This window comes from Corvus cornix, chromosome 3 (genome assembly GCF_000738735.6).
Source record: "Corvus cornix cornix isolate S_Up_H32 chromosome 3, ASM73873v5, whole genome shotgun sequence".
NCBI lineage: Eukaryota > Metazoa > Chordata > Aves > Passeriformes > Corvidae > Corvus > Corvus cornix.
The window spans coordinates 64,020,711-64,041,497 of NC_047056.1; the positions used below are offsets into that span (position 1 = coordinate 64,020,711).

At 36.0% G+C, this 20,787-nt stretch overlaps 1 protein-coding gene across 5 annotated transcripts in view; it reads left to right on the forward strand.

Moving 5' to 3' along the window:
* Positions 1 to 3,311: 3,311 nt before the first annotated feature.
* The window catches only part of TBC1D32 (TBC1 domain family member 32), a 71,262-nt gene continuing 53,786 nt past the window's right edge, over positions 3,312 to 20,787 (forward strand). For 2 of the 5 annotated variants that reach the window (XM_039569534.1, XM_039569537.1), the window contains exons 1-16: positions 3,312 to 3,383; positions 5,600 to 5,754; positions 9,005 to 9,166; positions 10,315 to 10,492; positions 11,133 to 11,204; positions 12,350 to 12,475; positions 13,377 to 13,455; positions 13,600 to 13,700; positions 13,781 to 13,842; positions 14,343 to 14,487; positions 15,233 to 15,292; positions 17,121 to 17,211; positions 17,482 to 17,619; positions 19,011 to 19,103; positions 19,360 to 19,502; positions 20,199 to 20,323. In XM_039569534.1, the coding sequence (XP_039425468.1) occupies positions 3,318 to 3,383; positions 5,600 to 5,754; positions 9,005 to 9,166; positions 10,315 to 10,492; positions 11,133 to 11,204; positions 12,350 to 12,475; positions 13,377 to 13,455; positions 13,600 to 13,700; positions 13,781 to 13,842; positions 14,343 to 14,487; positions 15,233 to 15,292; positions 17,121 to 17,211; positions 17,482 to 17,619; positions 19,011 to 19,103; positions 19,360 to 19,502; positions 20,199 to 20,323 (1,796 nt within the window). In that variant the 5' untranslated portion in view covers positions 3,312 to 3,317. Of the gene's footprint in view, positions 3,384 to 3,482; positions 5,193 to 5,599; positions 5,755 to 9,004; positions 9,167 to 10,314; positions 10,493 to 11,132; positions 11,205 to 12,349; positions 12,476 to 13,376; positions 13,456 to 13,599; positions 13,701 to 13,780; positions 13,843 to 14,342; positions 14,488 to 15,232; positions 15,293 to 17,120; positions 17,212 to 17,481; positions 17,620 to 19,010; positions 19,104 to 19,359; positions 19,503 to 20,198; positions 20,324 to 20,787 lie in introns of those variants that run through there. The other 3 variants (XM_019290949.3, XM_039569535.1, XM_039569536.1) reach the window with 3 other exon arrangements.

A 20,787-nucleotide genomic window follows, 5' to 3' on the forward strand; every position in this document is an offset into this window, starting at 1 on the left:
CAATTATTTTTTTGATTCCTGTAATCGCTTACATGCATCTCATACCAGCTTAGCTCTCAACAGGAATGTACAAAGTCATCTGATGTAACTTTAGACCTGTCAGGACACTTTACATCTTACCTGTTATGGAACTGATATAAATTCTGTTTGCATGTGTTTTAACACAAGACTTCCAAGTGCAGCTGACAGCATAAGTGCTCCAGCCTGCAACCCTCGGGACCATTTACCCACCAGTTCCTTAGTGTTTGTTTTAACGGAAACATCTAGCCATGGGTTAGTATTTCCCTAGAGTGTACAGGGAGGAAAGGACAGATGGTCTCCAAAATAGAAAATTTCCTTTGGAAATTATTTAAAAAGACTTTCCCATCAACAGTAATATTTTAAGCAGTTTCCTTTTTGATATTTATGATTAGATTATGATCTAATGATGTCTCAAAACATGCTCATTGTTCCTCCAAATTTGGGAAACTGCCATAAATGTGATATGAGAGGGCAACAAATGCCACAGCGTTCATACAAGGCTTGATGAAGTGTCTTCATCTTTTATTTGGAGGCTCAAGAACTGGTAAAGAGATGTCAGAGTGTGCAGAAAGGTGGTACAGACTTCTTGTGCTACCACCAGAACCAGAACTCACACTTATTTCTGCTTTCCTAACTTATTTCTTCCTTTTCCTATCTTAGTCCCAGTTTGGGAAACTCTAAAGTGAGTTACAGAAGCCAACACCTTGGCTCCTTCTGGTCTTGATTTAGCTCTGAAATGGGAGTATAGAAAGTTGCTTTTGGTTTGGTTGAGTTTGTTTTGGTCAAGTGGACTTTGCCTTCCCTTTTAGTTCTTTGGTATATACTCCTTTGAAAACTGTATCAGTCAAGGAAAGGCTGATAAACTGGAATTTCAATAAATACTGGCTATGTTAAATTATTCAATCAGACAGTAAATGCCAATTCCTTTAGTAGGTCCTATATACAGAGCTGGTGAAAGTCTTAGCTAAACAGTCTTGGAGAAACTAACAGCTGTACATCACCTACATAAAATCAAAATCTCTCCAGACCTTTGTGAGTCATCCAGAAAAAGAGTTGTCTTGTGGGAAGTTACAATGAAGGAAAAGAGAAAAGTCAGAAAGAGCAGAAAGAGGGGAGAGAAATTATGTCCCTGGTGTAATGACATGAGCACCAAGACAAGCTATTTCCACTGCTACCATCAGTTGTAAAGAAGATTCCTTTGTTTTCCACAGTTTCCTTCTTTCTGGTCTGCCACACTGAAGACACTGCAGAAACATAAATTTACAGAAATTTGGCATAAACTGGTAATTCAAATTTTGGGATGTGTTCAAGGTATGGGGAGACAACTGTATCAATTAAATTAAACTTCTCTATAATACTTAAATTATTCACATTCCTATGTTTCAGAGTTTGAAACTCTGCTTACCTTATATGCTACACACTCTAAGAATTTGTGTATTTGTCGTTTCCTTTAAGTTTCTAAAATTATAGAAGCCAGCACTGTGACTTTCTAACAATGATGGGATCTTATGAAGGGTTATTTGTATCTCATGCCTTCCTGAACTGGGGTTAGGAACCAGGCTTTCCTGTTTGTGCAACCAAGAGAGAACATCTGGAATATTTTTACCAAGGAGAAGGAATTCCTAGTATAAGAGAGAGTGGAATTTCACCACTGTGAAATCCACATGAACAATTCCACAGTGATTGCAACCTCTCTCATGTGACAGACATCCATCCATGTAAATTCACTGTATTTCAGAACAGTGTTGTTCACTCTGGAGTATCACCCTCAGAGGGTGTCTGCCTGGATGCATCCTAATAATCACGGCCAATGGCATCTGAGCTCTGCCACCTTTGCTCATGAGAAAGGGCTCCAGGTTCCAATGGCTGCAAAACGTGGCTAAAGAAGCTGGATGAAATACAGAAGGTGGGAGAGGGTAGAAAGGAATGGAAGGATTTCAGAAACACCACAGGCATCATGAGGACATCTTTCTGTGATGCCACTACAAGTGCAACTTTTCTTATAAGGTGTTTTATAAGATACGGAAGGCTTGTTAAAGTGGGGACTCTTTCAGTAAGGAAATGCTGAACACTATGTACATTGAGTTTTTTCTATTCCTTATCAGCTATTAAACTGAGATGCTGTCACTTGAATCAGTGCTTGTGAAGTGATAAAGGAATTAGAAGTATTGCACCACAGCGCCTCTCAGTTGGTATGGGGAAAGAAAAGAAGCAAACCACTTGGTTACCTGTGAAGGAAGAGCCTGGCATGGATGAGGAATAAACTGCTGTCACTTGTAGCCTATTCCAAAAGGTGCACTGAGACGATGGGGAGAGTGCATGGCCAAGTTAACAGGACTCTGGTTAATTTACTGGAGACCCTTTGCAAGTAGCAGTCAGCAGACAATTTTCCCATCAAGGAAAGGGGCAAGGACGGGCCCCTTCAAAGGACTGAGGAGCTCAGTGATAAAGATTTCACAGAAATTCTGTTGCAACTGATCAAAATCTGGTTTCTGAGAACTGGCAGTAAGATAGGTTTATGTTTCAATTCCTGAATTAACCCTTTTCGATAGAAATACTGCAGTTTACATTCCTAGTTCTACTGTGCAAATAGATACCCACGCTTAGGTAGAGCTCTATTAACTGAAGGGGCTACAAGTCCAGTTAAAGGAACAAGTCCTTACGGAAGATTAGCGTTACATGGAAGATTAGCATTAAAGGACACGTCATCATGGAAGATTAGCTTCCCCCACCATCAGAATCACTAGAAAAATGTAGGAGGGAAGGATAATAATGAACTATGTAACACCCTGCATGCAAGCACTGACAAACATTGTTATGAGTACTTACGGTAACTAGATTCTGGTTTATTATAGCTAAACTAATAGAAATTATTTCAAATCAAACTGCTTCTGCTGGTTTTTTGTGTTATGCATTTATTTGTTGGAGAGAAAAAAAATACTACTTGATTTTTTGTAATGTTTCCTTCATCACAGGAGGGAATGGAGAGTTAAAAATAGGACTGAAAAATTCCTTGCCGCTCACTATTTTACTTATTGAGACAATCTGCTCCCCTGCTGATGTAAATTGGGCATAGCGGCATGACTGTATTCCTCTGATTTCACTGGGAAAGCTGGGGGCCACCACCCCGGGCTGAGCAGAGAGGAGCCTGAAGTGAGAGCGGAGTGTCCGCCGAGCGCGGCTCGCCGCCCCTCACCGCACGCGCGCCCCCGCCGCCGCCCGGCGCGCTCACAGCGCCGCCACCGCAGCGCCACCCCGCGCGGGCGGGGCGCGGGCGGCCGCTGCGGCCTCTCGCGATGTTTCCAGGGCCCGGCGAGACTCGGCGGCGGCGCCGCGGTTGCCAAGGGCCGCGGCCGCCCAAGGTGAATGGCGGCGGGCCGGGCAGCGGCGCGGGGGCCGGCCGGGGAGCTGGCCGGGGCTGCCCTAGGGCTGGGCTGGGCGGGACTGGGAATGCGGGGCTCTCGGGGCGCGGGGAGTGTGGTGGAGCTGAGTGGGTGCGTGGGGAGAGCGCATCTGAGGTGCTCGGGGAGAGCGCATCCGAGGTGCCCGGGCTGAGCCCGCCCGCGCTGTCAGCGATAGCTGAGGGAAGCACCTGGGCAGGTTTAGCCTCTCCCAACGCTTGGGAAGAGACCGACTGCTCTCCTCGTGCGTGGGTTGTCCCAGGAATCCCGGGTGCCGCCCAGCACTGGTGCGCGGCCGAAGGACGGGCGGTACAGCGCGAGAAGCGGTAGGAATTCTCGCCCTGCTCGCATTCTGGGAACTGCTCTCCTTGGTTTGTTGCTAAAACTGCCTGCCTGCTCAGGCGAAGGCTTGTGTAAAGATAAATGCTGGCAACAACAGGCCGCTTCTGAATCCTCCCCTGGGTTGTGGGGCAGGATTTGCATTCTGGGACAGTGCCGGGACCTTGAAAGGACTGCCCTAACTGGGCTTTGGGTAAAGGTGTATTTTAGGGAGAAAACGACCATTTAAATGTTGCCTGGAAGCTGAGTGGGGGATAAGCCTGCTGGGAAATAACCCCCAAACCAACAACTACCAAAAAACCAAGCACAACAAACCACAAACCTTTACGAATGAAATGTAAGATACGTATCTTTGTTAGTGGTTACATAAGTCAGGTATGACTTTCCAAGGAAAACTGGAGATGAAGCTGCAATGTTCTCATGACTTCTCTCTATGAATAATTTGAGCAGAGCTTTGTACTGCCAGCCAGTATCTGGATACCTTGGGCTTTTGAAAATCCCTAGTTATACCAAAATGCTAGGTGATTTTTTTTTTTTTTTTTTTTTTTTTTTTTTTTTTGGTGATTAGGGTATTATCTGATGTTTATATAGACCTAAAAATGCATTGACTTTGATTAAGTATCTTGAGATTCTGTAAGAAAGAAGGCTGCAAATTTAAGATTATTACAAGGAATTTGGGGTGTTTTGTTTGTTTGCTCTGAATTTACTTTAATGAAATTTCTGGTAAGATGACTGAATTAGTATTGAATTATGTTGGATCAAAATAAAATATTCGGTAACTCTGCTATTTACAACAGAGAAGTGCTAACTTGATGAACTGTTACCTTTCATAAAAGATACCTCCAGCTAGTGCTGTACGGCTTTTCATTTTTTAAATTTTTTTTTTTTGCTTGTTGATGCTGTTTGATTCTTAAACAATAATTTACTATAATGTCTCTTCCAAGTGTGTGTGTATTTATTCACAGGTGCTTAAAGAGTCCTTAATTTTTTTGACAAAAACGTCAAATATCTCTGAGTAATTTTTCCTTAAATAGGCTATAAATATATAAGCTAGAACTGCCACTGAGGTTTGAAAGTATTCCATGGCATATAAAGATTTTTAAGCCATTAATTAATTAAGATCAGAATTGAGCTTTTGTCTTGTTTCACAGCCCTTGAAAATTTAATTGATAGTCTGTCCTCTGGACTTGACAGATGTTTCCAGTTTCTCACTGCTTCTGCTCCTCCCAGTTTTTCCCAGCAGTTTCAGTTTAATTTGACAGGACTCTGTCTAGTCACTGCAGTTGATTAGCACAGGGAAATTAAGCAGTTCTGATAATTCCACCTGGTGCTTCCAAAAGCTCACAGCACTTTCAGTCATGGGCACAGCAGTAGCACTGAGTAGAGGGATCCCAAAGTCAGAACTGGGTAGTAACAGTGGATGAGAAGCAGGTGAGAGACTTAAAAAATTTTCTTATCAAGATACAGTCATTATATCTGTAAAACGGTTCCTCCTTTTTATTTTTTTAGCTTACAGTGTGGTCTTGTGCCTATATGATGGGCAAGTTCTCAAGCAAGTACAAATAGGAGTATTCAGGCTTTTCTTAATGTAATATCTCCTTTAAGAATATTATGCTACAGTATCAGGAGTTTTATTGAAACTGATTTGATTGTTTTGTTTCCGGTTTATCTGAAGATAAGCTGTATCAAATATTTCCTGTCTGTGATTGTGTCTTTTGATAGAAAATCCTATTCATAACAGTAAAAAAGTGGCAATGTAAGGGATTTGTGCTTTTCTTAGCATCTTGAGGAAAAACAAAACTATGAGAGTTTCTTATTCTTCTGTTTGTTTTCTACAGATGTCTCACTTTACAAGTGAAGATGAAGCTCTGCTACAGTCTATGCTTAGACAGTTGCTGCAGAGTGTGAAGGAAAAAATCACTGGAGCCCCATCAGTAGAATGTGCAGAAGAAATTCTCTTGCATTTGGAGGAAACGGATGAGAATTTTCACAAGTAAAAATATTTTTGCTATTTTTAGTCTTTTCAAGAAATTGGTATGTGTTAAACTGTATTAACAGTTGGGAAAAGTCTACACTTTATATTGCTTTGTAAATATGTGTGTATTTATACATATATAGATATTCCTGTCACTAATCAACTCTCAGGTGATGCTAATTTAAAGAATAAAATTAATGTTGCCATTTTCTTGGTCTGGTTTTTTTTTTCCCTCCACTCTTCCTAATATCTTTTTACTGTAGTAGTAATTCATGAGCTGTTTGTGAGAGAGGAATTTACAAAGCTCTGATGCATGTGCACATGGAATGTACTAAATGCACACATGAAAAGGAGCTAGAAGAAGTAGTCACTGAAGGCTCTCAGAATAGTTGACACCTGCTAGACAAGATAATCTTGTTTTTCAAAATGGAGTACTTTTTCAGAGTGCTATTTGGCTTCCATATTTGATTGTTCTCTCTGGCCTGTATTACTGAACATGTCTATCTTATCAGGTAGTCATTCTTTTAATTTATGTTTAAGTAAACCAGAAATGTATCCCAGTCACACTTCTGTAAAATCAGACTTGACAATGTGACCTCACTTACATGCAGTCTAGATTTCCAGATCCCACGCTTCTCTTTCCTTTCCATGATGTTATAACTTGATTATATTTTTACTACATGGGAGATTTTTAGTACACATTTTATGACAAGCCAAGAGAATATCAAGCTGAAATGACCTGAAGACATTTTAATAAGGAACAGAGCTCTGTGACCTGACTTCTTCTGAGAAAGCTGGTTCCCTGTCAGTTTTTTCAGAAGTGGCACTATTTAGTCTCTTAAATTTACCTAGGTACTGGCATTGCTTTGTCAGTGGTATGAGTTAGGTGAAAGTAAATAAGTGAAATAAAACTAAGGTTTATCTAAAATTTCACTGTAATTTTAAAACTTTGAAACTTCCATGTGTTCTGAAGATTCTTTAAAAGGTATTTTAGCTCAGTTTTAGTTTTTGTTACGAATTATATTGGATTACACTGTTGCTTGTACTCTTGTGAATTTTGAGTAGTAGGTTGCTGAGTGACAAGCATGAGGGTAAAAGAATTTGGTTGTAAACATATGAAAGTTGAAAGATACATGTAATTCTGAAAGAAAAAAAATAGAGAAGATTTATACAATAAAGCTCAAAAAAAAATTGAAAATATTTCTGTCATTTTTTCTGAGAACTTTAATAGAATACCCAGGGTGAGGGAGTAAAGTCTGTAAGGAGTTGAAGCAATGCCTATATAGCTTTTCCTTTCACAACAGTGAAACCTTGTCATCCATTACTCTTGTATGTTAGAAAATTGGTGATCCTAAAGATACTTTCTTTTCATGAGAACAGTTTTAATTTACATTTAATGGGAAATCAAGTGATCTTTAAATGCAGAACATGAGGATTACTCTCTGGTGCTGTAATATTTCTGGAGGTATTCTTGTCTTGTTTGTGACCCATGGCAGTACAGACTGGTTTTTGTGGGAAGTCAGAGAGGTCATATGGTCATTTATAAGTGAATCCATTTAAGAAAGTTTCTTCTTAACCCATCCATCCAGATTGCAGGCTCCGTTATTAGTAGTGTGTGCTTTTGGACTGTCCAATGCTCTAGTTCAGCTCAGCATTTTGAGCAGTACTGTTTCTGTAATTTTACCAGATTTTGAGACCTTACTTTATCCTTTGTTCCCACTTCGATGTAGAAAAGACAAATGCAGGTTCCTCAGAAAGCTAATGAAAAGGAAAATTGAATCAAGTACAAAACTTCTGTGCAGTAGTAGACATCAGAATTTTAAACTACATAAGTAGGATGTTTCTGTTACATTAGAGGTGTTTTTAACACCACCCCAAGCATGAATCCTTTGTAAGCCCTGCCAGATCAGTCTGAATTGATTCAGCTTGTGAAGTAGTACTGTCATTGCTGAAACACATAATTGTTACAAAACATTTCTAAGGTGGAGGAATAATGCAGAAGATAAAGACTAGAACATTAGACATAAAAGTAGTCTGAATAGCGATGTGGCTGCTGTATATTTCAGAGTGAAGGAGTCACTGCAAAAATATATATATGCTGGAAATGTTGCCCTTTTAAAACAAAGGGGAAAAAGTTTCATTAAAGCTTTCATGCAGTGGAGAGTTGTGTGCAATTTCACAAATGAAAACAGAAATATGTTTTGCATCTTTCTTGAGGTGTATTTCTGTTACTTTCACTGAGAACAAGAATGGAAAGGTAGGAGAAAAGAAAAATACTGACACACCTGATGGAATCCAGTGAGGAAGTAACTATCATGATACAATTTTGTGTGCTTTGTTGTTTGGTTTTTGGGGTTTTTTACCCAAGTTAACGTGAAGTAGTTGCACGTTTGATACAATGAAAATAAAATGATACATCAACTGAATATATGATTACTTTTTTTTTGTATGTTTCTGTTTGCCTTGCCCTTTATACAAATCAGAAAACTAGCCAAAAAGAAAAGTTGATTTATTCTGAGCAGTACTCTTCAGCAATTTCTATAGCTAATACAAAGTTGGAGGACCCAGGGAGAGTCTTTAGTTTGAAATCTCCCTCTGATTATTCTATTCTTTTAGCAAGGATCTGTGGGTATCTGATCATTAGACTGCAAAGTGCTAAATCCTTGACTTTAATGTGTTTGTGTAATCACAGACAGCTGTTTTGTCAGTTTGACTGATATCTGTGTACTGTCATGACACATAGAATTTTATAAGCCATAGGTATTCTCCCATGCTCTAATTTATAAACTGTGTTATCTGTGTACCTTCTCGTTTTGTATGTATGCATAAATAATAATACCAGACAGTTTATACTCTAAGACAGTACTATATTCAGAGTGCTACAAGGAATGTTTCTTTCGGAATTTGAAATTTCTTGATACTCTTTGGTTTCTACCTAGAAAACCTTAACCTTTTTTCCGAGTGGATTTTTACTTCTAGAAGAAGCACAAAGTGAAATTGTGCTATTTGGTAAACTAGCTATTGGTTTTGTTTCTTCTACTTGGTATTGTTTCTTCCTACAATATGCTGATAATGACCATATTGAAGAAAATCGAACTGTAACATGTTATTTCACACTCCTAAAGTTTATTCTATGCAAGTCATAAACTCTTACCTCAGGTAACAGGTCTCCTGGGAGAGAAGGTAGTGGTTGTTGATACATCATGTTGAAAATGTTTCATGGTGAATCAAGGAGATGTTACATTTTAATTTTGCTTGTTTCTTGCAGCTATGAGTTTGTGAAATACCTTAGACAATATGTAAAAAATACTGTGGGACCTGTGATTGAGGAAGAAACAGAAAAATGTACCTCTGCTCAAAATCAGGGTGAAATATCTGGCTATGACACACTTGTCCAACATCTTACTAAGAAGACCTGTGAATCGAAAGAGTGAGTATATACATGCAATTCACATCTGTTTCTTCTTTGTCTGAATCTTCTTTTCTCTTTTCCATAATGCGTTTTGAAAAAGTAAGATCCGAACCAATAACAATTCTGAACCTGTAACCAAAGACAGTGCTAAGCAGTTCAGACAATGCCAGCCTACACTGCAATTTGTCATGCTTTCTCTCACCTTGGAATTAAGGTTGTGAACTGTTACATAAAAAGATTGGTAGCGAATATGTGACATTTTTGAGGTATTTAGGATTTTAGCATCAGTGGTCATTTTTATATGCTGCAAAATAAGAAAACAGGAAAACAGATGTTAGGATGACCATTTTTCAGATTATGCTTGTATAATTTTGTTTCAAGGATCAGGACCTTAGGGTTCTTGTGCTCATTAAAATTGGTAGAAGAAACTTCAATGAACTAAATATGTGTCTTATATTTTTAATTTGACATGTAGGAGGATATTAAAGCATGATATGATAATTTGTATCTTTGATGACTATAAAATAAATAATTGTATCACTGAGGTAAAATATAATTTGAAATAAAACATCAACATTTTACAACAGAATGCTTTTCTGAAGCATTTTTTAATCTTGAATTGCTTCCCCGTGGATATTATTTTTCTATTAATGGAAATTAGAAAAACCCTGGTTTTGTTGAAAGAAAATTATTTTGTGTGCTTGACCTGTACTCAAGATCTTGAATTGGGATAATGTGTTCACTTCTACTGGTTCTGCTTGAGTTTTATAAGAGAAGAAAAACTGGATGTTGAGCTACAAGAAACAAACAGTAATAAGGATGAGAACTGGCTTGTTTTCTCAGGGACAGATCCTCCTTTTTGGTGGACTCATGTTGTTCTTTCTTAAGAAAATCCCAAAATAGAATTATGCTAGTGGTAATTGAATGGTTCTGGAAGGAAAAAAAAGGAGTTTTATTGTAATTTAAAATATCGTTAACTGAAACATGTAAGGTTTCATTGCTCAATTTGGATTTGGATTTCATATGCATTCATTTCTGTAAGTTCAGTGAGTTCAATTTCAATTAGCATTATGTCATATTCAGTTATTCATGATGTAGCGATTTTTTCGTTTTTCTACATAGTGATTTATATGTTCTTTAATATTAAAATCATATTAACTTTGAAGATACAGAGAAATGATGCATGCCTTGAAGAATGTCATGATGATTGTGGTAGAATCTTTGATTAACAAGTTTGAAGAAGATCGGATGCATGATAAGGAGCTGGATAGTAAAGCAAAGAAAGAACGTCAGAGTGGCTATTACACAGACAACTGTTCTGACAGTGACTCCTCCTTCAACCAAGTACGATGGGTTTTCTCTCTGTGTTATGAAATAAGCATGATACTGCAAAATTGTTAAGTTTCTGTCAGTGGAGACTGAGAATGGCCCTAGAGAATGATTAATTTTTCCCTTCTTTTTTTGTATCCTAAACTCAAATTATTTACTTTTCTTTCGGTTTTAAGTACTAAGCTTATACTAGCTACTTTAGGCATCATATGCTGGATGAGATTAGTATGATGCCCATATGCTTCAAAGTACCTATCCAAGTGTGATATAGAAAAAGATAAGATAATGATAAAAGCAGAGCATCATCTAACTTTTGTAATTTTACTGTAGAAGCCAAATAACGTGCAGTTCATTTCCAGACCACCGTAATTTGCTAGATTGCTTGTTGAATAAATTATTTTAAAGATTTTTTGAAGATATGGAAAACTTTGAAGTAAAGCAAACAAAATATGTCGTGGTAATTTCATTACTTAAGTTTAACTTCGGGCAAACAGCAGAAAACATTAGGAATGTTGACTTTATCGTTAAATTAGTATAAATGTTGGAGTCCTAATTATTAAAAATAAATTAGGTATCAGAAAGACTGATGATATTAATGTTCTGCTGTTCAGTTTAATAAAATATACTAATGATCATTTTATAATGTGTATTACAGAGTTATGCATTCATGAGTCAAGAACAATTGCAGCTGCTCACAGAAAGGCTAGACCCTATTCAGCCCAAGGAAGTAAGTTTAAAAGCAGAAATGAAATGTTAATACAAATGAATGTTTATGGCATGTTGGAGAGCAGCCTGTATGTTCTTAAGAGTTCCTATGTACCTAAGTGGAAACTTGTCTTTGTTGGTTCATATATGTTGGCTTCAGTGCAGAATTTCCTCTGCAGTGCAATATTTCATTGTTTGTAACCAATCTGGTTCAAAAACTAGTGTTGCAGCAACTATCTATTTTTTTTAGAAGTCTATGTGCTATAGATCATCATTCTTAGTTTAAAAAAAAGTTGGTTTATGATGAATAAAGTAACTGAACATTATTTGCCCTGCATACATGTCCCTTGTCCTGTTTGATAGCTTCTGTATCGCCCTTCGAGTTTTCCCTGTCGGGAGAGATAGATGTGTGCTGATTTGCCAACAACCTCCTGCCAAATGGAAAATACAAAGTCCAAGTTAGGTTTGCTGTCATATCAGTGGCAGTACTAATTTGTGCCTCTAACCAGCAATCAGCACCAGCTGCTGATATTTTTGAGGCTTGGAGAAATACCAGTTTCAGTGTGCTGTTTTGATAAGACTTGTTGGGGGTTGTCTGGCAGTTGAAAAAGCCATGGTAGGTAGGAACTGGTACAGACATTGTGATGGACTTTTATTAGAAAACCAGATAAAAAGTCTGATGCTATTAAATGTTATTAAAATGTCCTACAGTTTCTTTCAGTAAGATGAAATAAATTGCTAGAGATTGCAGTTGTCTATGAATAGAAAAAAAAATTGCTTGAAATTATTTAGAATGCTGATGAAAATTTCAGCAGTATAACACAATATCTAATATCTGTGTCTACTTTTCCTAGCTGAGAGCTTTAGAGAGCTATATTCCCCAGTAACAAAATATTTGATTACAGGCAGAAAGTAGAACATAAACCTTGCATCCAGTATTGAAAACCTATTTAAAATGGTTTTATTGCTTCTTTGAATGCAGACATTTTCCCCACTCAGTGATGTAGTGTTTTCTTATCTGTTTCTTATCTGTTCTGCAGCCAGGTTCTGTTCCTTCCTTCCTGCCTCCCTCTTGCCTACCCTCCCTCACTCCCCCTGACTTGTAAATTATGGATTTCAGAGGTTGCTATGAATGGATTTTTGATGTTTATTTTTTGACTGCTTCAGATTCGCCAAGAAGCTTTGCAGACGCTGTGCTTGGTCCCTGCCTCTGATATCCTGAGCTCTGAGAGTTGGCCAAGTCTGCGTAAGCATCTGACGATCTCTCTGGCAGATCCTGATGCAACCTTCAGTGTAAGGGAATGTTTTGTATCTAATTATCAGATGCGTATCCAAAGAAAGGAGTACTGAAGAGATGTAAGAAGTTACGTACATATTATAAGTAGTCCAGCAAGGTTCCAAGACATTTTATTATTTGCGTATGAATCACATAAACAATTTTTTGAAGTAAAAGAAATACAGGATTCCAGTAAATTTTGGTTTAAAGGACTGCAACAGGCTTTCAATAGGATTTTTAGATACCAAAGTACTCATTTGCATTTCTTTTAATGGCAGTGAAGATGTCTGAATTTCTTTTAGCAAAAACACACGTAAAAAAATGGGCATAACTGTTCTGTAAAATAGGTCCTGTTAATATTTCCTACTCAAGTCAGGTTTATGCTCCATGATGATGAGAAAGTGATACATAGTAATATCATACAGGCAGTGATGAGGAAAAAAAAAAGACAGCTGCTTAAATGGCTTTTAGATTATTTATTATGTCAATTAAACTTCTTTTCTTCTTCTTCAAATTTTAAAGTGATTACCAAATAAATAGGAAAGTTGCTTCAGCTGCTGTCATATATTTCTCTTTCACCTGAGTTCTACAATTTCTTTTAAAACAGTGATAATTGCAATTATAATATATTATATATAATATATATATATATTATAATACGTAATGGAAAAGTAATGGTCTACTTCGTAACTCAGTGAGGCTTTGCATTGGTGCTGTAGTTCAAGTATTTGAATAAAATTTCCTTTGAACTGTAGATTTTTATAAACGATATTTTTATAAAACATGCTTAACATCTGCACAGATCTCTAGATGAATAATATGTAATATTGAGAATAATGCCTCTACATATTGATTATTTTGCAATTATAATACACAGTTAATGACTATTTAATACATTGCTTGCTTTTTCACCCTTAGGAGAAAATCCTTAGATTCTATGCAAAAACCTTTTCTTCTTCTCCATTTAATATGACAAAAGAAGTCTATACAAGTTTAGGTATGTGCATTTAATTACATTTCAGACTTCATGAGTCACGTGCTTTTTGAAAAGTTTTATAATGAAGACTGTATAAGAGTCTGTTTTGTCATTGTTGTCATGGAGGTGAATTGTATTTTGTTGTTGGGTTTCTTTTTTTTTTAGCAAGACACTTGGAGTTGTACTTTCTTTCTGGAGGATATTCTCTTCATATTTCAGCTGGTCTGGATGTAACTAACTCAGATATAAATCGTTTACTTAAAAAGGTATGAATGAACTTTCTGTACCTTTTCTATCATTACTGAAACATCATGCATTAATTATTTTTTAATAATTATGTTTTCAGGTTCGCCTTTTAAATGAGTATCAAAAGGAAGCACCATCTTCCTGGATTCGACATCCAGAAAAGTATGTAATCTTCAAAACCCTGTAACTGTTTCTTAATTTAATAGTTATTGACATAAAATAGGATGCATGTAATTTTAGCAAAGGCTTGATTATAGGATGCACAGTGGCTCGTCAGTGACAACAGGGGAAATAAAAGTAGAGGGTGAGAAAAGTCAAATATGGAAGTTGCATAGGAGTAGTCATGTTAAGCTGCTAACAGCTTTTGGAGTGTTCTAAGTACTTTTGAACAAAATAATAGTTTGGATTCAAGTGTAGCAAGTGTAATATTTAGCACTTAACAAAAGATGTAATAACTTAGGAGAATATAGATGCATATTAGTTTTATTTGTGGTATTACAAAGAATTAATACCTATACTAGATCAAAATAAAGATAATGCTGTTGATATTTATGATCTATCTGAACAAGGTTTTATGAGAAGTTTGTTCCTGAATATTACTGGTGGAAAGACTTCAGTGATATTTTTGTCTTCTGTCCATTTTTTCCTATTTGTGTCATAAGGTACATGGAAGAAGTAGTGGAGAGTACCTTGTCACTTTTGTCAGTAAAACACAAGCCTAATCATGCTGCCTCTCCAGATTTCTTGAGTCCAATGCACTTCTTGGCTCTGCTAGATATCAAAGCAGTGTGGTTTAAGAAGTGGACGGTAAGCAAAAACCCGCAACTCAACAACGCATAATTTATTCATGTCCGACATGTATTTTGGAAAGTTTGGGTTGTGACATCACAGACCTATTGTGTCCTATAACAACCTATACTGAGAATTGTAATTAAGGAAGTGCAAGGTCGTTTTAGACTTTTATGTCCACTGCTTTTCAATACTACTCTCCACTTCAATTTCTGTTCAATTACTAGTTTTCATGAAATTTCTGAGTATTTTCTGTGCTTTGTGACTTCAGTCCCTTTCATAGAATTGACTGACAGCCATCAAAAGATGCAAGTAATTTTTTTGGAAGAAGTGATAAGCATGAAAGAACAGTTATTATTGCACATCATTATATTATATTATTATATTACATGTTACACACAACTTGCTAACTTCCAGTGGACATTAGAGCTTCTTCCAGCCTACCATTTATAAACTTATGATGTAGAATTTACATAGCAATGTCAAAACACTACATTTAGTATTTCAGTGTACTTACTGGTTTTCTGTTTTTACTGCATGTTCTACTACACTTTTTTCTAATGATGTAGGGTTTTTTTGTCATAAATGTACAAAAGTCTCAGTTGAGTGTTATACTGGTTTACTTGAGCTGGAGTTCAGTACATTGAATATGTACAGTACACGGGATGCCTAACAGAACAGAATCAGGGATAATTTCTACTTTTTTAGTTAAAAAACAGAACATATCTTTGCAGCTGATATTACATCTTCTTTGTCATTTAAGCATGCATATTACAGCAGAAGAGTGGTATTTAGGCTTCTGGAAAGGAAATATAAATCCTTGGTAAGTACTTCTATTAACATGTTTTATTGATTATATATTCAACAGTAGTCTGTAAATAAAATTTATTGAGAGAACGAGGGCTAATGCCTTCAAACTGAACGAGGGTAGATTTAGATTAGATATTAGGAGGAACTTCTTTGCTATGGGAGTGGTGGAACATTGGAAAAGGTTGCCCAGAAAAGTTGTGGATGCCTCATCCACAGAAGCGTTCAAGGCCAGGTTGGATGGGGCCCTGAGGAACCTGGTCTAGTGCAAGGTGTCCTTGCCCATGGCAACTAGATGATCATTAAGGTCCCTTCCAGACAAGGCCATTCTGTGAATTACCAAGACAAGTTTACTTGCAACTTTTTTTGGCACATTGTGATTTGGACTATTTTTTTCCTCTTTTTTTCTTGTTGGAGCTATTCCATGTTGTTCAGCTGGATAAGCCTTTTGGATTTAACTTTTTTTTTTTTAATTTTTCTTTGCTTAAATGGATCATTGATAAATGCAAAGAAGCGTATGGCCAGCTGTGAGTAAGGGGAATTTGGATATTTTATTGCAGGTGTTTACTTGGGATTATAATTTATTGGTTATGTTGCATTCATATCTAGAATTATTTCCACAAATGCATAGAAATGGAAAATGGTGCATGAAGAAATATCATAAATACTCTGTGCTATATTTTGATTTTTGACAAAAAGAGGCTAAAAAACTGCCATTGTATTCTTTGAAGCATTAAGGGTTCAGAGTCAGCAAGATAAATCAAACTCGGAAAATATAGTTATAGAAAATAGTTATAGAAAATAGTTATAGAAAATATAGCTGTTAATCCTATCATATATTTTGTACGGGCAGATCTCTTTACTGGGGTGGAGGTTTCATTGTTTTCAATAAGACCAATGTAGATGTGGGATCTATTCATATAAACAGGACTTGGCTATGTTTTATAAAATCTTGAAATACAAATGATATCAAATGTAAAATATATGGGACTGATAAAACCTTAAGATGGAGAAAAGGACACAGACAACTATAAGAGACCTTTATCTTTTTTTATCTGTGTGCACAGAACAGAGCATAGAATAAAGCATGATCTATGCAACAAAGAGTTTATAGTAGAAAGTCCATGAGCAGGGTAGTCTAATCTAATTTATAAGCACAGGGTAAACATCCGATTAAGGCTGGGGTTTTTTTATTGTATATGTCTGTATATTTACACTTGCGAATAAATCTTGGCAGCTCCAAGCTCTAATAAATCTAGCTATTCTTCTCAGATCATGAGAAAATAGAAAAAATTAACTCTATCCCAGCTGAAACCAGGACAATGTGCTTTGTGTTTCCTTGCTACAACCATGCTTATAATTTTTAAACTTTTATAAACCTTGATTAGATTATGATGCTATGACAGTGATACACCACCAAGAAATGTAATAGCACTGACAGCACCTGGCAACCAAACTTATAGTTTAGTAAGTGTATTCAAGACAAAGTTTTTCACATGTGTAAACTTAAAAATCCTCCACACTAATGATGATGGGGCATTTGCAGATTGCTGCTGACTTCTCAAAACACTTGCATGTTATGTTCTCTCTACTCTTCTTCATAGATTATCTTTATGTGTATAGAGCTGGCTGTGTGATAATGTAATAATAATGGTGATATATTTTAGTAGCCCTGTTAAATTTTGCCTTCTGTTGGTTTATTCATCCAAAGCACTGAAAAATTAAGTCATGGAAGTGAAGTGGGTATTTAAGTTCTTGTGTTAAAGGACAATACTTGAATACAAGAGAGAATGAGTTTATTGTGAAATATCAGGTACTTTCTTATTTTGTGCTTTATTCCACAGATTAATGCAGCTGTCCAGCAATGTCTTGATTATTTTGAATTTTGCAAAGCAGCAGTTAATAAAAATTCCAACTTTTCCCAGCAGCACTGTTGTGAGTATCTTTGCATGTCTTGCATTATATGCACATACATCCACATTCTTTAGGTTTTTGAGCATGCTACCTCAAGAGGAAGACATTCTATCTATTCTATTTCTTCCCCAAATGTTGTATGACTGTCTTTCAAGAGAAAAAGAATAGTGGTGGTTAATTAATTAAGCTGTCTTTATATACAAAATGATCCGCTTGTGTTGCAGGTAGTAGCTAGGTACTGTAAAGTAAACTACAAGGGAAAAGTTCTAATTTCTTGCTTTATTGTTACAGGTGATATGCAGAGTTTTTCTTACACTGGGCCAGAATTGCAGTACATCTATTTTGTTCATTCACTGTGCCTCTTAGGAAGATTGTTGATCTATAAGCAAGGCCAGAGTCTCTTTCCAGTACAGCTGAAAAATAAAAAAGGTAAGGGAAGAGTTGAGGAAAATGGAACCTGTTGAGAAACACTGTATCCATACTTGGTATATATTTATATATTTGCACTGCAATATTGTGGATGTTGAAGAACAACACTTTGTTCACCAATTCTGGGCCTGGAAACTTTCATAAAGGTGGTGTGTGTATATACCTATATATATCTATATATGAGCATCTACACAGTTTTTTATTCTTTGATGGATGTGGTTAAATGGATCGCTTATGAATTTTACTTTTAGTATAATTATTTCATGTTGAAGGACAGTTGGATCAGTCCTTCAAGTGATTCAGTTTTTCTAGGTGTGAGTAATAGCTTCTGTCAAACCAACTGATGTAATTGGTTGGAAGAGAGACATGTCCAGGGACCAAAACTGGTTTTCAGGTGTGAAAGAAAAATCAGTATTTCAAGCTAATTGCAAATTGAAAACAAGTGCTGTGAGTTTAACTTATTAATTACGATAAAATAAAAGTAGAAGAGAAGTTCTGTACCTGTGGAACAGAGGTGTTAATAGGGATACAAGATCTAAGATGGAAAAGCTCTTGGACATCCAAAGAAATCTACATTGTGCAGGGTTGGCAGATGGAAGTGTGTGAGGGCAATTGTAGCATTCCATTGCTTTAGTGTCTCTATTAATTCAATGTAGAATTCAAAGCATTACTGGATACTAGTTCTGTGACTTGTCTTTTATCCCTTTGGTTAGAGGATCAAGATTTGATAGATCCAGTGTAGGGCAGTTGTGAGTTAGAAACATCTACTAACAAAGTGCTTTTGTCGTTTATGCATTACCTGTGTAACACCATTCCAGCAGAGATCCAGGAGTGGTGGTTGCTTTGTTCTTTTCCTTACAAATGTAACAATCTTGCCATTTCTCTTCTTAATAGTGTCCTTCTCAGCTTCATAGATGGCAACTTTTTTCTCACAAATTGTCTGATTTATTAAGATAATTACATTAAACTTGGAGCAATTGTTCCCATCTTGCTGCATTTCTTGGTTTTGTTTCAGACCTGAGAAAGAGTTGTCTGACAGCCTCTCCCTTTTCCAGTAGTCTCACTTAATCTAATAGTAAGGCAATGCTTTTTTTCTATAGCCATGTATATTCAGTATTTTCAAATGTTACCTGCCATTTGTTACAGTGAAAGACATTGTACAATTTCAATTGGCTAAATTTATAGCAAGATCAAGTCTTAGAAGTTGATCATGAAATACCTTAATAGAGTCCCAAGGACATGCATGTCCTTTGCTTTATCATTTGTATGTGATTGATCTCCTCTATTCAGCAAAGCATTCTTTACATATATTTACAAAATCCATTTTTTATTTAGAAAATTAAAGTTGTACTTTAATTTGAAAAGTACTTTCCTTTTTTTTTTTTTAATAGATAACATATCCGTAACTGATGTGTTGGTATTATTTACTCAGCTTATTTATTACTCTCCAAGTTACCCAAAGACAGCTTTGGCAGCACATTCAGGTAAATGCTCTTTTTTTTCCTTATATGCTAATATATTTAGCTGTAATGAGGCATATGATAACTTCTTTTACAATCTTTAATTTGTTTCTGTTATTTGTGCAGTTTTTCTCTTCCCTTCCGCCCTTACCCTTTCTTCCTCCCTCCGTGTTAAATCAGCACTTAACAAAATTAATAATAATTCAGAAGCAACTACATAAATTATATAGATATATTTGTGTAAGTTAAAATATAAATACACATTTCTTGTGTTCACCAGACAATTATTCTCCAGAAAGTCTTGTTATGGAGATCCTGCAAGTTTTTTGTGATCAAACAGGATGTGCTACTGAATGTTTGTATACAGATGCAGTGATAGATGCCCTACTTCATCCTGTTCAAAGTTTGCTGAGTGGCACAGAGGTTTGTAATAATCTTCCAAATGATTTTTACATGTATAGAATATTGTAATTTTTATGTATTTTCTATGTAGAAGGTTTATTTACTTACATAATGTGGTAGCTTCTGTGGTATTTTATACATTAGCTATCATATTGTGCATTGAGTAGTTTAGTCTGTTACTATGATTGGTCTGACATTGAAGTCTTGTGAATAGTAGCAAAAATTGTGTTGTAGTGAGATTGTTTCCTTAGGGAAAAAACACACCACTTAATTTTTTTGATTGGTTTTGCCTTTTTTCTGATGTCATTGGGATATTTCTGGGATGAATATTTGCTCTACCTTTTATTTGAAAGGCAACCTACTTTTATTTTTAAATTCAGTTAGCAACTTGGAAGCTAGGTCTTCTCAATAACGAGTATAATAAAATACATAATTCTCCATGGGAAGCTACTATTTTCTGAATTGATAAAAGAAAAAGGGCTGGTGGGTTTTTTAAATTTTATTTTTATATTTTAAACATTTCTATAAGGATTATGAAAATATTGGGAATTAGTGCCCTCTGTGATGAAGATTTCTGTGTGATGACATTTGAACATAGGCTATTAAGCTATTTAAGAAATTATCAGAAAGGTGAGCTTCAGGTTCTGCATACCTAAGCCAGACTTGAAAAAACAGCTTTCACAAAAGCAATGTTTTTTTTTTTCCTCTTCCAAATAGGTGTATATAAACTGTCTTGAAACTGCTTTACTTGATGTAGCTGATATTTTGGCAAGGATTGCTGCTTCAGAAGATGGTCTTTCTCTTCTTCTGTATGGAGAAAATGAAAAAAATGCCAAAGGCAGGTAATAGTGCATTAATGAATGGCATTAGTGAGCACTTCAATGAATTACATTGTTCTTACAAGACTCATTTTCTCTTCTTTCATTTATCTATAATGTGATACATTTTGGTTTTGTTTGGAGTAAAATATCTGATTATGAATTAAAATAGTAAGTGTTTTAGAGAATGTATTAGGGAGATATTTATGTGTAGAATTAGGTGAAATGACAGTGGAAAGAAATAATTAGGGAGGTTTTTGTGTTTTATTTCTTTTTCTAATTCGTGTGAGAGCTTTCCTTTCTCTGAAGGTAGTTCCATTATATTCGTAGTGTTACTGTTCAGACCAAAGGCCTCTCTTCTTCATTTTTCTTTGTTTTTAGAATAAATAGTAAAATCAACCAAATTTATTGAAAGAATAGATTTAATGTAGTATTCACATTTCAATACATCTAGTAGAAACAGATCTTGTACAAGAAGCTGTCATGTG